The sequence below is a fragment of the Elephantulus edwardii genome, unplaced genomic scaffold (genome assembly GCF_000299155.1).
Source record: "Elephantulus edwardii isolate Elephantulus edwardi_28Jun2011 unplaced genomic scaffold, EleEdw1.0 scaffold00115, whole genome shotgun sequence".
Lineage (NCBI taxonomy): Eukaryota > Metazoa > Chordata > Mammalia > Macroscelidea > Macroscelididae > Elephantulus > Elephantulus edwardii.
Window position 1 is genome coordinate 2,616,929 of NW_006399865.1, and position 13,898 is coordinate 2,630,826.

The following is a 13,898-nucleotide window of genomic DNA, read 5'->3' on the forward strand; positions in this document are numbered from 1 at the left end:
TCTTTGCAGGAACCCACTGGTACTCGCCGAGGGCACACCATTTCATCAAATGCCAAGGCCCCCTTAACAGCATCACAGAGTCAGAAAAATAACTAAGTGTATAGTCCATTAACCAAAGGAAACTACCATTATATTATTATTAACCTGTGCAACTATGTACATATTTCTATCGAGCTTGAAAGGTGCAGGCAAAATGCAATGTTCCATTAAGTCACGCAGTGACACATGGAGAATTGACAGAGTCTCAAAATTGCATTTCACGGGGCACTGCTAACAAGCCTCACTGCACGGCTCATAGCATACCCGCTCATTTAAAGTCAGCACTATACTTCAGGAGAAAGAGATGTGTCATTCATTAGTTCCTACAAGTCAAGGTGTCCCCGGGCATTTAATCCTAGAGGTCACCCCTTCCTCGCTAACAGCTCTCAGGAAATAATCACCGATGTTCTGACCAAAGATTTTCAGGTATTGACAGAAATGGCTTTGCAAGATCTAAAGTGTCACAATTCATTCTCCCCCCAGACACCCCTCGCTCCTTGCCTCATGAGCTAGTTCTGCCAGCTGGAGGTCATTGTCAGGGCTACTTCTGACCTCTGCTTACATAACTGTCATCAGTGGTGGCAAGATCATGATGATCAGGTACCGTTGATCATAAATGATCATTGAACGGGAGTGTCATTATTTAGACACTGTATTCAAGTCCAGATTAATGTGAATGAACAAGAAACACTTGCCACTCACTGTATTTTCCTTTGCGCCTTTTCCCTTGCCCTCATGCAGCTACAAACCGGAAATGTCAGTGGTGTGCAGAGCCCATTGGGGCAGGGTGGAAGGATTAGTTCTCCTGCTCGTTGGCAGGTTGTTGGGGCAGGAAATGTTCTGGGCGGGAGGAATTGTGAGCATAACAACAGAGGCAAATCTATTAGTTCAGCCAATAGTGGCACCATTATTAGGAGAAGGGATTGCGGTGGCTAGATTTTGCTGGGCAGATCCCGTAAGAGAGTTAGAACGCTTACCTTATAGTAAGTACTACAGGGAAGACAGAAACGTTGCATTGTTAGCTTAGGCATGAAAAGGGTTTTGGGGTTTTACTTTGTTTGTTTTAGAAATAAGAGGCGTTTGATCCTTTTAGCAAAAAAAAAAAAGTGGCAATACTCGCCACCTTCAGGTTTTGCAGTTTTAAACTGTGGGTTGAGTTTTAAAGCAAGGAATAAGCTATCGACTCACTCTGTATGCTCACTGTAAGCACTAAAGAATATTTCATAATATTTCAAACACACAGCGCCTTACTTTTTTGGGCAGTACCCTGGTGGTTAAGGGCAGTGATCAGCAGTCTATGGCCTTGGGGCCCAATCTGGTCTGCCATCTGTCTTTATTTCCTTTTAAATGTGGGAAATAAAACATTTGTCATTTGGCCCATTTTTACATGTACACTTCAGTAACACTGATTATATTCATCCTCTTGTGCGACCATCACCACTCTCTGTCCCTGTCCTTTTCTATCACCTCCTAGGCCACTTGTTTTTATAATGTTTTATTGGGACACAGTTACTCCTATTCATGTATAGATTGTCTGTGCTGCTTTTCAACTACAGTGTTGTTGTGTACCATCAAGTCCGAACCAACTCAGAGCTGACTCTTTAGTGGGCTTTCAGAGGCCGTAAATTGCATGGGAGGAGACTGCCCATCCTTCTTCTGTGGAGCAGTTGGGGGATTCGAACTGTGTGCCTTTGGGATTGCAGTGCGCTTCTTAGTTGCAACTGAAATTGTATGACCCAGGAATTTGGACATACTGATTTTTTTTTTCTGGAGCATATGCCTCAGTCACCTCATCTGTAGAATGGGTTACTGCTGGCACCTCCTTTGTTAGTTCTACAAGGATGAATAGAGGCCTGCTCACTCCAAAAATGCTTAGACACACAGTGGTGTTAAATAAGTCAAGCTCAAGTCGACGCTGTCAAGTTGGAACGGACTTGTAGCTAATCCTCAGCAGGTTTTTGGAGGCTGTAAAATGCATCGGACGAGTTTGTCCCCTTTGCCCTTATGGAGCTGCTGGTGGATTCAAACTGTGAGAGAAAGGCAGCTCTCTGTGGACTGAGCCACCAGCTGCTCCGCGAAGAAGGGTGGGCGCTCTCCTCCCGTGTGATTTGCAGTCTCCGAAAACCCTCTGGAGGGTGAGCTATGGGTCCGTTCCAACTCAACAGCACATAACCGCAGCAACAAATAAAAAGAAAACTGCTATCTTTCTGAGCAACAGCAAGCAGACAGTGGTGAGACAGAGGGCCAAAGTAAGGAATCTGTGGCCATGGAGTGGACCTTTTCTTGGTGAAGTGAACTGACTTCAATGTTGATTGTACTCTGACCTTTTGACCTTAATCTTAAAGAGCTCAGTGAACTAAAATCAATGGGCTGGATCCAACTGCTTTTACAATTATTTCCAGCCTACGGTCACTGCTTCTTGCCTGCCTCTCACTCCTTAACTATTTGTACCAACCAGTTTAGTCTAGAATCAGAAAACATAACGTAGAAATCGGGGTTGTTTTGTTTTTTTAAAAAACAAAAACAAAAACTAAACACAAAAAACCAACCAAGACAAATAGGTTGTTAGAGCAGGGATGCGACCAAATTTCTCTGTAAAGGGCCAGCAGTAAATATTTTTGGCTTTGTGGGCCATGCTGTTCTGCAGTAATTACTCAGCTCTGCCCTTGTGGCTCAAATCCAGCCATCGGCAATGCTGGGGTTGGCTGGGTTCCAACAAAACTTGATTTACAAAAATGGGAGGCAGGCTGCATTTGGCCCATAGGGCCACATAGTTTGCAGACCCCTGTTTCAAGGTTATGAAAGACTAGTGTTACCATATAAACTCTTCAGGGACTAATGCTCCATAAACTTGGCTATAGTTTTCCCCTAGATTAGAAAAAAAATGAATTTTTGCCTGAAAAATTATTTAATTGGTTGAATGAGGGATTAAGTGATTGCTAGGCAAATAATCACACTCTCCTCCTAACTCCATGGGAGGCAGAACTTTGTTGCAACATTGGCTTTGGACTTGGCCATGTGACTTGCTTCGGCCAATGCTCTTGGGTTTGTGCCATCACCTTGAAACATGGTTTGGGTCGCATAGCAAGTCCAAGTTGGATAAGAAAACACACAAAACAGATCTATAAACTCAATCTCCCACTTTAACCAAGCCCCACTGACATTAGTCTTGATTAGCTAAAGAACGATTCGCGGTAATGAATGATTATTGTTTGAAACCACTGAGTTTTGGGGTGTTTATTACATAGCATTATTGCAAAAATAGCCAACTGATGAAATTTTTCTGTATATTATGTTTGACAATGGATTCTGGCAAAGTACAGGATGAACAGTGCATCTCCATAATGGGAGGGCAATAGATTTACGTTGCTTACCATGTACTTCCGCTTATGACCACTTCCCAGTAATGCCGGCCACTGTCAATGAACACGTTTCCAGCTACCCCGTAGCTCCCTTGGCTGGTGAAGCGCTCAGGCGTGTGACTCTTTTTGGATGATGACTCATCGCGTTCCACTGTCAAGTTATCATGGGATACCTTCAGCTTTCTATGTGCAGACTTGGGGTCAAGTTTAAATGGTTGGCCTAGAAACAAGTTTATGAAACAAAAAGAGAAAGAAAAGTTCACTGGCATAAACGAGAGTACATTTTCATAAGGAGATTTTTCACAGTGGGAACAAGGTAACTGTCTCTATTTCATGCCTCTTTTCATGGGTGATACTTGAAAATGGTAGGTGCCACTGAGTCAGCTCCGACTCACAGTGACTCTGGGTACAAAAGAGCGAAACACTTGTCTAGTTCTGTGTCTTCACAAATACTTGTCCTCACAAGCATCGCTCTGTTGGGGTCCATTGTTGCAGCTGCTGTCAACCTATCTCTGGAAGGTTTTCCTGACCCTCTAGTTTTCCAAGTCCTTCTCTAGGGAGTGGTCCTGCAACCGACATGAAAGGGTGGGGGGACAGTGCAGAGGAGGAAGACCCAGGGTGAGATGGATTGATTGACGCAGAAACTCGGGCTGTGGGGGCAAGTGGATCTGAGACGGTGAGACTGGCTCAGGATAGGACAGGGTTCAGAGCTATTGTGCACAGGGTCGCTATGAGTCACAGGCGACTCACTGGCACATAACAGCAGCAACAACAATGGAAGCACAACTTTTTTAATAACCTCTTTAGGGGAAAAGAGACTTCTGAGTCCAGCAAAATTATAAAATTAAAACCCTTTTGCTGTCCTTTCCCATCTGGTTCTGTAATCTTTGGCTAGTCGTGACATGGCAACGCACCGCCTGTCTCTGGAATATTGCTAAGACGGAACCAACTAGCTCAGGGCATGGCCACTGACAAGACCTGCACAGAACAAAAGCGACTGTAGAATCTTTTCACATTCCGTTGTCTGGTTCTTCCCCTGTATGAGCCCAACTCGTCTCCAAGACAGGGAGAGAGATTTGGGAAGTTCATACCTCCTGACTCCTATATATGGGAAGTTTTCCCACTGCCACGCCTGTCTCCCTTTCCAGTGGCAGGCAGTAGAATGGTGACTTTGCAGTGATGGTGCACTTGATAATCTGTCGTATATGAGATGAGGTTGGACCATCAATATTTGAAACGTGGCCTCAGACTCATAAGCAACTTGGAAAGATTCCCCCCCCACCTGCTCTATTTCCTCACTGAGAGGCATAGTAAAATGACAATAGAGAACAAGCCCCAGCCTTCGCGAGCTTCGGGTCTGCCAGTTCTAATGAAGAAAAGGGTCTTAAGTAAAACTGATGGGGCGCAAATGAGATGCCTCAGATATAGGCACTGCAGAACTTCACCTCTGCATGTGCATGTATTCATTGTTTTCCTGCTCAGTTTCTAGAAATGTTTGCTCTTTCACCAGAGGAAACCTTGAGTGGCAAGATGAGCTTAATGCTTCAAAGTACACGTGTTAGACAGAAAAGTGCCTTGAACAGGCTAGCTGGCAGCTTCAAGTCTCAGTTACTGCACTGATGCACTGAGCTTTTTTAAAGTCTCTGTCCTGTCCTGGGATTTGGGAATACAAGACTGCAGGAATTTCTAGCTTATTGTCTGACCTGTGCATTTTGGACTTGCCAACCCATCATAATTCCTTAAATGGTTTTCTCCTCCTCGTTCTCTCTCTGTCTGTATGTACCTAGAGAACGCTGACAGTAAAAGGATTGATGTGCTTGTTTCCCTAATAGTCTCCAGGACCCCTGAGGAGAGTCCATACGTTTTCATAGTATTCTCTGCATCTTGCTCAATATTTCAAATATAATAGGTACTGAATATATTTTTGGAAGGACCACTTTTTTGCTTGAATGCAAATCAAATAAAAATCTATAGGAATCATGTTCAAAGAAATATGCAGTTTCCTATGCAGGTAGAGTTGTCTTGAGTTTGTCTTTGTGGAAGCTCCTAAATAACACGAAATTGTCCCTATCATAAACATAAACACTAAAGGCACTATGGGATCTGGAGAGGAATCTGAAGCAGGAAAAGAAAGCAGTGAGAAAACATGAATCAACAGTGTTTGAATGTTGAAATCCTAGTTGTGGCAAACCTTTCAAGGTCATATATTGTGTCCATGTTAGGGGGAGCTGGGTGAGGAGCATATGGAACTCTTTTGTTGTTCTCGCATTTTTCTACAAATCTAAATTTATTCTGAAAGCAAATGTTTGTATTAGAAAGAACAATGAAACAATACTTAAAGGGCCACCTGGGCACCATGTGTCAGCCTTCAGCCTTCACCTTCACCCAGTGCGCTGTTTATACTAGTTTTCTGTCTCTGAGACCCAAGTTATGCTCTAGTGGGTGCTGGGAAATCAGTGATATGGGTGAGATGGTGGGTCGTGTTGCTCCTGTTGCCTGGCTGTTACATGGTGCCACGTTAACATACTAGCATTTCCTTTCTCCGGGGAGGTCGTAATCACAAAGAAACATCATGTTACAGAACACATTTCTAGAAGACAAATGTTAAGAGAAGACAACACAGCCAGCATGGACAGAGAGTGGGATCCAGCAACATCACACCATTCACATATAAACAGGCTCGTTCTCAGGGGTGGGGGTTGCTGTCCTGCGTATTGTAGAACGTTCAGCACCCCTGGTGTTTGCACACCCCGTGCTTTGCACACCCCGTGCCAGTCTTCTTCACCACCCCACCACAGTATGGTAACCAAAGCTGTCTCCAGAAACTGCCAATATTGTCCTGAGGAGCAAAATTATCTCTGGTTAAGACTCACTGACTAGAAAGATCGCTACTGTCTAAAGAAGGCATTATATGCTATTTGACTATGAAACCAACCATTATCTGCTGTTGATAAAACCCTGAAAATAGCAGCATATGATAGGTATATACTCATTTGCATTCTCATGGGAACCTTTCTGGGTTGGTTTATTTCAACCAAGGGAAGCCTGCAGTACAGAAGTGTTCAAAGGGGGTAGAGTGGCTTTAGGAGGGCTATTTGATGCCAGTCCGACCACTCCACGCTGGCTCTGGGCTGTACTTGAGGGGTCTGCTTGCTTAATCAGGACTGTCCAAGACAGAAATGGAAGAGAAAGGAGGGAAGAAGCAGCCAGAAGAGTGGCAAGTGAGGGAATCGAGCTCCACTGAGCTCATGCTACTTACTGTTTGTCTTCAACTTCCCAGGCTCGCTGCTGCGACTGCCTGCCTGGTTGATGGCCTTGACAATGAAGATGTACTTGGTGCCGCTCTGTAGACCGTGCACGGTGTAATGGTTCTGCTTGATGTTGGGCACGATCATCCAGCTATCAGCCGAATTGCACAGACCTGCAGAGCCAACCAGACACAGTGCAACTATTTAGTGCAAGCAGGGGGCAAAATTGCCATGGTAGAGTAATTTCAGGTTATTTGAACCATAAGAATCAGCAAATAAGCTTGGGTGGTGTTGGCTCAGTGCCTTGACCATATTTGGAGGCCAGGTGGGATCTATTACTATGTAGTATTCCTATTGTGTGCTTAAAGGCAACTTGCTGGCTTAATGATAACTGCTCGGCTGATAACGGAAAGATTATCAGTTCAAACTCACCCAGATGCTCTATTGGAGAAATACCTGGTAATATGATGTCATAAAGGTTATAGCCGAGAATATCCTATGCAGAAGTTCTTTTCTTCCACATGGACCATTGTGAATTGGAATTGACTTGATGATATCCCTAAATAACATTATATGTTTTTGATGGAAAAGTCCCTGACTTTAACCCAGTCTGTGTGAACAGAAGTAGCAAGGGTGGTCTATGTAGTCCCTGAAACACAAAATATGTGCTCAGTGCATGAGGGGTCACTGGGGGGGGGATTGTGAAAAGAATCACTGCTTCCTCCCACTTTATCGTCACCATCCTTCTCAGCTCTTACAGTGAACATGGAGGGTCAAGAAGTACACAGCGTAACTGCTTTACTTCCAGCTCTTTATTCAGCTGTGTATCCATATCTCAGTAACCCTGCTCCCCACAAGGAGGGGAGGATGCATTTCCTTGTCATCTGACAAGTAACAGGCATCCCTTAGCATGGAATATTTCTGTTCCCCTGGTTACTGTGTTCGCGTGAGGTCAACACTCCCAGGACAGTTTGTTTTTTCATCCCAGCAGGAGTACTAGACTTAGGGAAGGTCTAGCCAACAAAGGAGTGATGCCTCAGAGCTAGGCTTAAATCAGCCAAGCCCAAACTAACATCTAATGGGTTAGAGCTAAGGGAGCAATCATCAGGGTTGTTTTAGGACCTAGCATTAGTGTGGATCCAGCTAAGTGATTAAAGGAGAATGGCTGCTTCAGCGGTACAAACTCTCACCTTACATGGGTTTGAATCCTGCTCAGCGCACCTCAAGTACAACCTGTCAGTGGAGATTTGCCTGTTGCTGTGATTCTGAACAAGATCCAGCAGTTTATAGACTAGGTGAGAGAAGGAAGAAAGGCCTGGCAATCGATTACCAAAACATCTGCCAATGAAAACCTGACAGATCAGGATGCTCTGATCCACAGCCGGTCAGGGGAATGGGGCGGAAGTGAGCAACATTTCCTTCCACTTTGTATGGGTCAAGGGTTGAGCAAATGGTGCCTCACAATAATAGTCAGGTCTGCTCAGTGTATAGGCCACCCCCCAACAACACCAGAGTGTCAGTGAAAGCCCTAACTTAAAAACGATAGAAACCAATAACATCCACAGGTTACATTCTCAACAGTGAGACCATAGGGAGTTCTGGCAGTGTGGTGATAGTGTGTTGTGCTGATAACCCAAAGGTATCTCTCTGGAAGTTTAAATCCACCAGTAGCTCCGAGGGAGATCGACGGGCACTCTCCTGTGCAATTCACAGCCTTGGAAACTTGCTGGAGGGTCAGCCATGGGTCGCGTTCTGACTTGATAGTAATGAGAGTGACGAGAGTGGAGACTCCAGCGTAACACAATAACCCATATGTCACTGTAGAGCATGGAATGGAAAATTTTACGAAAAGAAGAAACTGGAAATGCTTTCCTTTTGCCTTAAGGAACCACTATTTCAAGGCTGTGAAATAAAGAGGAGTAGGGTGCTGGGTGAACGGAATCAGAAATTAGATCAAATATGTCCACTTGAAGGGGAAAGTCAAAAGATGGACAGAAATCTCAAGGCAAGCGGAGGAAGGAAGATGTGAAGGAAAGAGAAAAGGGAGACTGGAGAGGCCTAATCTGTCACAAAGAGAGACCTGGGTTCAATAAGCTTTGTGTCAGTTATAAAACAAAACACTGAGAGAAAAGATCTGTGAAAACGAGAAAACGCAACATCTGCTGATGACCAAAGAATGTAACTACAGAGGAGAACACATTTGGACTCATTTTGCATCTAAAGGCTGGCTCTTGGCTCGGGTGAGGAATGTTACATTTCTCTGAGATCATTTTTGCTTGATCCAGAAAAGATGACCTAGTTGTTTTCTGTTGCTGAGTAACAAATTCATCACAACTTAGTGGTTTGAAACAACACTCATTTATTATCTAACAGTTCTTCTCATGGGTCAGGAGTCGGCACACAGGGTAGCTGGGTTCTCTGCTCTGGGGCTCGCAAGCTGAAATGAAGTGTGGCTGAGCCGAGTTCTCATCTGGACGCTCAGCTAGGACTTCCAAGTCCTTTGAGGTTGCTGGCAGATTTCCTTTATTGTGCTCATGGAATTTATGGCAGCTTGCTTTTCTTGAAGGCTAGCAATAGAAAGTTTCTGCAACCTCGAGTCTCTCACCTCTAAATCCTTTTTGAAGGGCTTACTTGATGAGGTCAGACCCAGCCAAGATAATGTCGCTTTTGGTAACTCAAAGGCAATGAATCACATTGGAAAAATCCCTTCACTTTGCCATGTAATGTAACAATTACAGGAGTGACATCAGCCATGCTCTCTGGCCATGTTCTCTTGGTTAACAGTATGTTAACGGTTCCTGCCTACGTGCAAGGAGAAAATGAAACTCAAATGCACTCGTTAGAGGCACTCTCTGATCATCTAGTGAATGATCAAGAGTTGCACTGCCAACTCAAAGGCATGCAGTTCAAATCCACCAGCTGCTCTGCAGGAGAAAGACGGGCAGTTGCTTCCCCTGAGATTTCCAGCCTCAGAAAGCCTGCTCTACAAGTCGGTTTCAACTCCACACACCCAACAACACAGCTGATCCCCCACTGGGTCTCTGAGCCTGTAAGTTGCACAGGAACAGATTGCCCATTTTTGTCCCTCAGACCCACAGGTGGATTCACATCCCCAGAGAGGTGTCCTTTCGGATTAGCACCATCACTGTCTGAAGGCTTTGCCACCACAGTTGCTTCTCCGGGAGGGAAGGGTCACACACCAGGGGCCGGAATCATGGCAGCTACTGAAGCATGTGTCCATCCCAGACACCTCTCTTGACATTTCTTGAATCAAAGTATCACGAGCGTTTGGACAGTACATACAGCCTTGAGCTCTATGAACCGGAAATGATTCTATTTTTGTGACCACAGAACTAAGTAGTAGACTACTATCGCTCTGTATTTACTACGGACTGAGCTGGGTGCCTGCTAGGGGATCCTGCTGAGGTTCATAGGCTCAGTCAGGTTGATGGTTGGTGCAGCTCGGACCACTAGATTCTGCTGTCCAATTCCCCCAGCCTCCTGCAGGATAGATCAACATATTCTTCTGGTGCCGGCGGTAGAGGCTGGGAAAGTGGAAAGGTGAGCCCAACTGCAGAGCCCTTTGTCTGTGACAGGTCATCCTATTATTCCTTTCACCAAAGGAAATCTCCTGGCTGAGCCCACAGTCAAAGTACAAGGGGCCTACAGCAGGGCCACAGCGGTAATCTACTTTGGAGCCCTAACTTGATATCAGAGCTTCCATCCGTCCCCAGAATGAATGGAAAATACTGCTTGAAACTTGGAATTTCCCAGTTGGTTAGACCATGACAGGCTTTGTTTTAATGCTTTTCACATGGAAAACAATATCAAAACATGACATACACATGGGATAGAGATCATAAGGCCACCCCTAGAGACCATCAACACAGCAAAATAACTGCACTTAAGGAACTCCCCAACTCTATGCTGGCTTATTCCAGAAAAGACATTCTGCTCCCAGAAACTCCTTGTCAAACTAAAAGCAAGGGGCTGGATGGCAGTGATGAACCTGCCTCATTTATCACACAGAGGTTAAAATGACCTCTTCTCCCAGGATGGACAGAGAGGAGTGAGAGTTCATCACGTCAGATTGGGGGTGGGATGTGGCACGGGGTGGTGGTAGCTTGTTGGGATTTCGCTGTCTCTTTACTGTCCAGTAAATCAGTGGCGTGAAGTCTTGGTAGTTGTGGGATTAAATGAAAGCAATGAGAGGCAAATTCAGATAAAAAAAAATGACCGTTCAAATGACTGTTTTCTTAAATATTATACATATTTGTGGTGGATAAGAGAGACTTGGATTTGAATCCTAACTTTGGAATATAGTAGTTCTGTAATCTTGAGCAAAAAGATTTAGCCTCCTTTGAGGAAAGGAATGCCAGTTTAACCTCGGATTGACGTTTCCACACTGGGAGTGCACAGGTGGTCAAAGTAACTTTCCCTAGATAATGACACACTCTGCATACTTGGTATTTTGCATTTTAAAAGCAAGGCTGATTCCTGCCCCCCCCCCCATGCAGAATGATGAAAGTTCATTATGCAGTTTGCCAGGATTATCTAAATGATGGCATTTCACATTACCTTCATGGGGAGCATCCTTCTTTCATGTGATTTGGGGGAAGGGTGGTAGCCTTTACAGACGTGACACTGAATGACACATTCTAGCTGAAATGCTCTACTGCAAGTTAGAAGATCCAATCCTCAGGAAACTCACCACCGCCCTCAGGGCACCAAGAAATCTTTTATGGTCTTTATGGGTTTTAGTTGCCCAGTACTGTTGTTAACAACAACAACAACAACACACAAGTAGGTGGCTTTATAGAACAGAAGATTGTCATCTCACAGTTCTGGAGACACAGATGTAGACTGTGGGATGACAGACCTCACATGACATCTCTCGTCGTCTTGTGTATCTTTGTGTCTAGTCTTCTTCTTTTACAAGAAACCACCCAGAAGGAATTATATTAAGAACACACACATACACATCCCAGAGATCCTCTATTTTCAAAACAAAGCATCCATTCTCAAATAGGGTCATATTTTCAGTCAGGACTTTGAGGGGGGTTTAAGGTAACAGGAATTTTCCTCCCCTTCATGTACATGAATTTTTATTTTCAAAGATTTTGTTCATTTTCTTTAAGGTGCCAATTTTATTGCTATTTATAACCATAGAGAGTAGAACATGCTTTATAAAATTGGTTTGCATACAATCATTCATATACATTGCATTTAATAGAATGCTTTACTAAGTAGCTATGCCTATTATCTCCTCATCTTTTTAAGTCCTTTTCACCCCCCCATCTGCCCACTAACCCCTTCTGATTTCTCTCTTCCTTTCTACATCTGAACATTTATACACATTATGCTCAGTTAGCCTATTTTCACAGTAATGGTCTTAAGCAGTTTTTGTCCTTATGAGACTGAGTTATTTCATTCAGCATAATGTAGACTCTCCTATGTTACACAGTATTTTATAAAATCGCTCTTGCTTAGTGCTGCATTGTATTCCGTGATGTGAATGTACCACAATTTCTCAACTGTTTGTTGATAGGCATCTGGGCTGTTTCCATTTTCTTGATCTTGTGAGTAACACTGCTATGAACATAGGTGTATACATTTCCACTCATGTCTCAGTTCTGATTTCCTAGGGGTAGATTCCTAACAGTTGAATAGCTGGGTCTTAAGGGATTTTTATTTCAGCTTTTTGAGGAAAATACCAAACTGCCTTCTAAAGTGGTTTTACCATTTTACAGTCCTACCAGCACTGCATGAGTTCCAATCTTACTGCATCCTCTCCAATACTTACTGCTTGCCATCCTGTTAAATTTGGCTACTGCTACAGGGAGCTCTGGTGGCCTAGTAGTAAGGAACTTTGCTGCCAACCCAAAGGCACACAATTTGAAGCCACCAGCTGCTCCATGGGAGACAGATGGGCAGTCTCCTCCCCTTAGATTTACTGCCTCTGAAAACTTGCTGGAAGATCAACTATGAATGGATTCCAACTCGAAGTTACACAACAACAGTGGCTACTGGGGTGAGACGGAATCACATTGTGGTTTTGATTTGCATTTCTCTGATTGCCAGTGAGTTTCAACATTTCTTCATGTGTCTGTTAGCCTTCCAAATGCCTTCTTGTGCAGTTTTTTCATGCCTTTTGCCCATTGTTTTTGGATTATTAGTATTTTTCTTGTGGAAGCCCTTTAGTGTACTGTAAACTTTCGTTATGAGACCCTTGTCTGAATTGTCATTGCCAAAGGGGAAAAAAAGCTTTCTTTTCATCCTATTGGAAACAAATGTTGATGCTCAGTGGATTTTGTTTTCCCTGGGTTGTGCATTTCTGGCTATATTTGCAAGCCTATTTATGCCATGGGCTAGGATTTCTAAGTTTGGTCCCATTTTGTCTCTTATGATCCTTACGGTTTTGGGTTTTACACCTAGGTCTATGATTGACCTTGAGTTGATGTTTGTGTATGGTGTGAGATGTGGATCCTGTTTCAGTTTTCTGTAGGTAGATGTCCAGTTTTGGCAGTACCATTTGTTGAAGAGGTTGTCATCTTCCCACTTGATAGCTTTTGTTTCCTTGTCAAATAACAATTGAATGTAGGTAGACAGGCTGATTTTCTGGCTCTCTGTTCTATTCCAGTGGTTTGTTGTACCAATACTATGCTGTTTGGTTACTATGGCTCCATAGTAGGTTGTGTTTTGTGGGTTTTTTTACAATTTTATTTTAATGAACATTTACAGGGATTTTGGATTTCCATTCGTTCATTGTTGCATTTTTCTCCCTGCCCACGCCTCCCCGCCCCAGTTCGCTCTTGTCTTTTAAAAGTAAAATTCCTTCATTGGTATACACCCCCCACCCCCACCCCCAGTACACTCCACCATGCAACCTTCATTCTGGACTCTTGTCATAACCATAATACCCAATCATATATCACTATTAAACAGTTCTCTCCCTCTTGAGATCAGGGAGTGCTATGCCTCCCACTTCATTTTTGTTTTTCAGAAGAACTTTGTTTATTTGAAGTCTCTTCCTTTCCAAATAAGACTGCAAATTTCCTCTTCTATATATTTTTAAAAATTAATTTGTATTTAGGTTTTTTTTAAAAAAAATATTCATTGTTGCACATTTTCTTCCCTCCTGTGTCTTTGAAGAATGAGTTTGGTATCCGTATTGGGGTTGCGTTCAACATGTAGATAGATTTGTTTGGTTGGACTGTCATTTTCACAATGTTGAATCTTCTATCCACGA

General features: G+C 43.6%; 1 protein-coding gene across 3 annotated transcripts in view; it reads right to left on the reverse strand.

The window, feature by feature from the left end:
- Positions 1–13,898, reverse strand: part of MID1 (midline 1 (Opitz/BBB syndrome)) — a 232,517-nt gene that overhangs the window by 4,501 nt on the left and 214,118 nt on the right. For all 3 annotated transcript variants that reach the window (XM_006892359.1, XM_006892360.1, XM_006892361.1), the window contains 2 exons: positions 6,661–6,822; positions 3,414–3,621 (listed from right to left, as the gene is read on the reverse strand). In XM_006892359.1, the coding sequence (XP_006892421.1) occupies positions 3,414–3,621; positions 6,661–6,822 (370 nt within the window). The remainder of the gene's footprint in view (positions 1–3,413; positions 3,622–6,660; positions 6,823–13,898) is intronic.